Source organism: Notothenia coriiceps, unplaced genomic scaffold, assembly GCF_000735185.1.
Source record: "Notothenia coriiceps isolate Sejong01 unplaced genomic scaffold, NC01 NC01_scaffold00011761, whole genome shotgun sequence".
In the NCBI taxonomy this organism is placed as follows: domain Eukaryota; kingdom Metazoa; phylum Chordata; class Actinopteri; order Perciformes; family Nototheniidae; genus Notothenia; species Notothenia coriiceps.
In genome coordinates this window covers 1-1,561 of record NW_011344462.1, presented here as the reverse complement: position 1 = coordinate 1,561, position 1,561 = coordinate 1, and the positions used below count along the sequence as shown (strand labels likewise).

At 47.7% G+C, this 1,561-nt stretch overlaps 1 protein-coding gene across 1 annotated transcript; it reads right to left on the bottom strand.

The window, feature by feature from the left end:
- Positions 1-438: 438 nt before the first annotated feature.
- LOC104946987 (ATP-binding cassette sub-family A member 1-like) lies at positions 439-1,439 on the bottom strand (the record flags this gene model as incomplete). Its single annotated transcript, XM_010772903.1, has 2 exons — positions 439-643; positions 1,061-1,439. Coding segments are annotated over 2 exons (584 nt in total), but the record flags the coding sequence as incomplete, so codon positions are not given.
- Positions 1,440-1,561: the final 122 nt, after the last annotated feature.

Below are 1,561 nucleotides of genomic sequence, written 5' to 3'. Positions count from 1 at the left end.
CATCAGCCAATCAAATCCCGTTTAAGCAAATCCCGCCAGTGCAAGCGCAGCCAATCAAACCGCGTGCAAGCTGGGAGAGCCAGACCGCAGTTCATTTCCTCATATTCCAAACGAGATATTACGGTAGCAAATCACCCGGTTCTTTACGACCAGAACTATTTACCGGGATACAAACCGGAGGAACCAGGCATGGAGGGAGGTGGCAGAGACAGTGGGTGAAACTGGTAGGTTTTCGCCTGTTTGGGGAGTTTATATCCAGTTTACTTCGTTTTAACATTGCTATTGCTTTGTATGTCGGGGGCGGGAGATTCATGTGATTGGTTGTTGGTCGCAAAAAATCGCCAAGCTTCAGACACGCCCAGCTTCAAGATTTTTTGATGCCTGTAGTGTAGACGGGCCGGGATGAAGGAACTCTGATTCAGATTCAAAGTGTCTCACCTGGGAACACGGATTCGATGTACCAGGTGAGCAGGCCGTACAGGAAGGAGTCCACGTACATCATGATGATGGCGGTGCGAAGGCTGTAGTCGTCCTCCTCCAGGGGGCTGGACACCAGGTTGCTCCACTGGATGCCCACGCCCTGCTCCTCGAACAGGGAGAAGTATTCACAGCCGAACCCGAACGCCACGGGGGAGAGGAGGCTCTGCAGGGTCACATGTACTCATCACAACACAAACAGCATTTCACCGTACAGGATCTAATCGTACATTCTGTTGTTGTTTATATTTACATGGATATAGCATTTTGCCTTCACCGCAACATTAGCTCATTTATCTGACATGTATATAGTTCACCTCTCTTGCAATAATGCACATTTCTTTGTTAATGTACATTTGTAAAATCAAAATGTTAATGCTATTTTCTTTCTATTTAGGTGTTTACATTTTGGATTGTTTATTTATCTGATTGTTACTGGACAAGGCCTTGTGTTTTGATGCTGCTGTAAAGCAAACATTATCTTATCGTCTTACAAGATTAATGTTCAGTAATATAATCTTTAAATTAGTTTTAGGGCTTATATACATCATTCAATACGATGGCTGGAGGGCGAATTTCTTACCGCGAAGACTTTGGCCCCGTAGCCGATGTAGTCCTGCCAGGCGACGCAGAGCACGTAGGGCAGGTAGAGCGTGAAGTAGATGATGCCGCCGCACGCCGCCGCCAGGTTAGCGCGGTTGAACGCCGTGCTGAGCAGGAAGCACTGCATGATGGTCACTACCGCGAAGGATCCCATGAACAGGAAGACCACGCCGGGGTCGCTGTAGGGCAGCAGGTCCCCCATCTGCATGGAGGACATTTTTAAGATTATAAACTGCAAGGCACCCCCACCACTCTGCACTTTGACACAGCAGAACCACAAGCCCTCAGAGGGGCCGTGCAGCCCCTCTGAGGGCAGGTTCCTTTGGTCAACACTGTTTCTCTGTGAGGGCACCAACACTCTGGAACACAATGCCAAAACAGATAAGGAATAACACCTCCTATCATGCATTTAACCACCATCATAAGAACGGGCTTTTAACCAATCAAACATGTGAACACTTTGAACTGTATCAAGGTATGA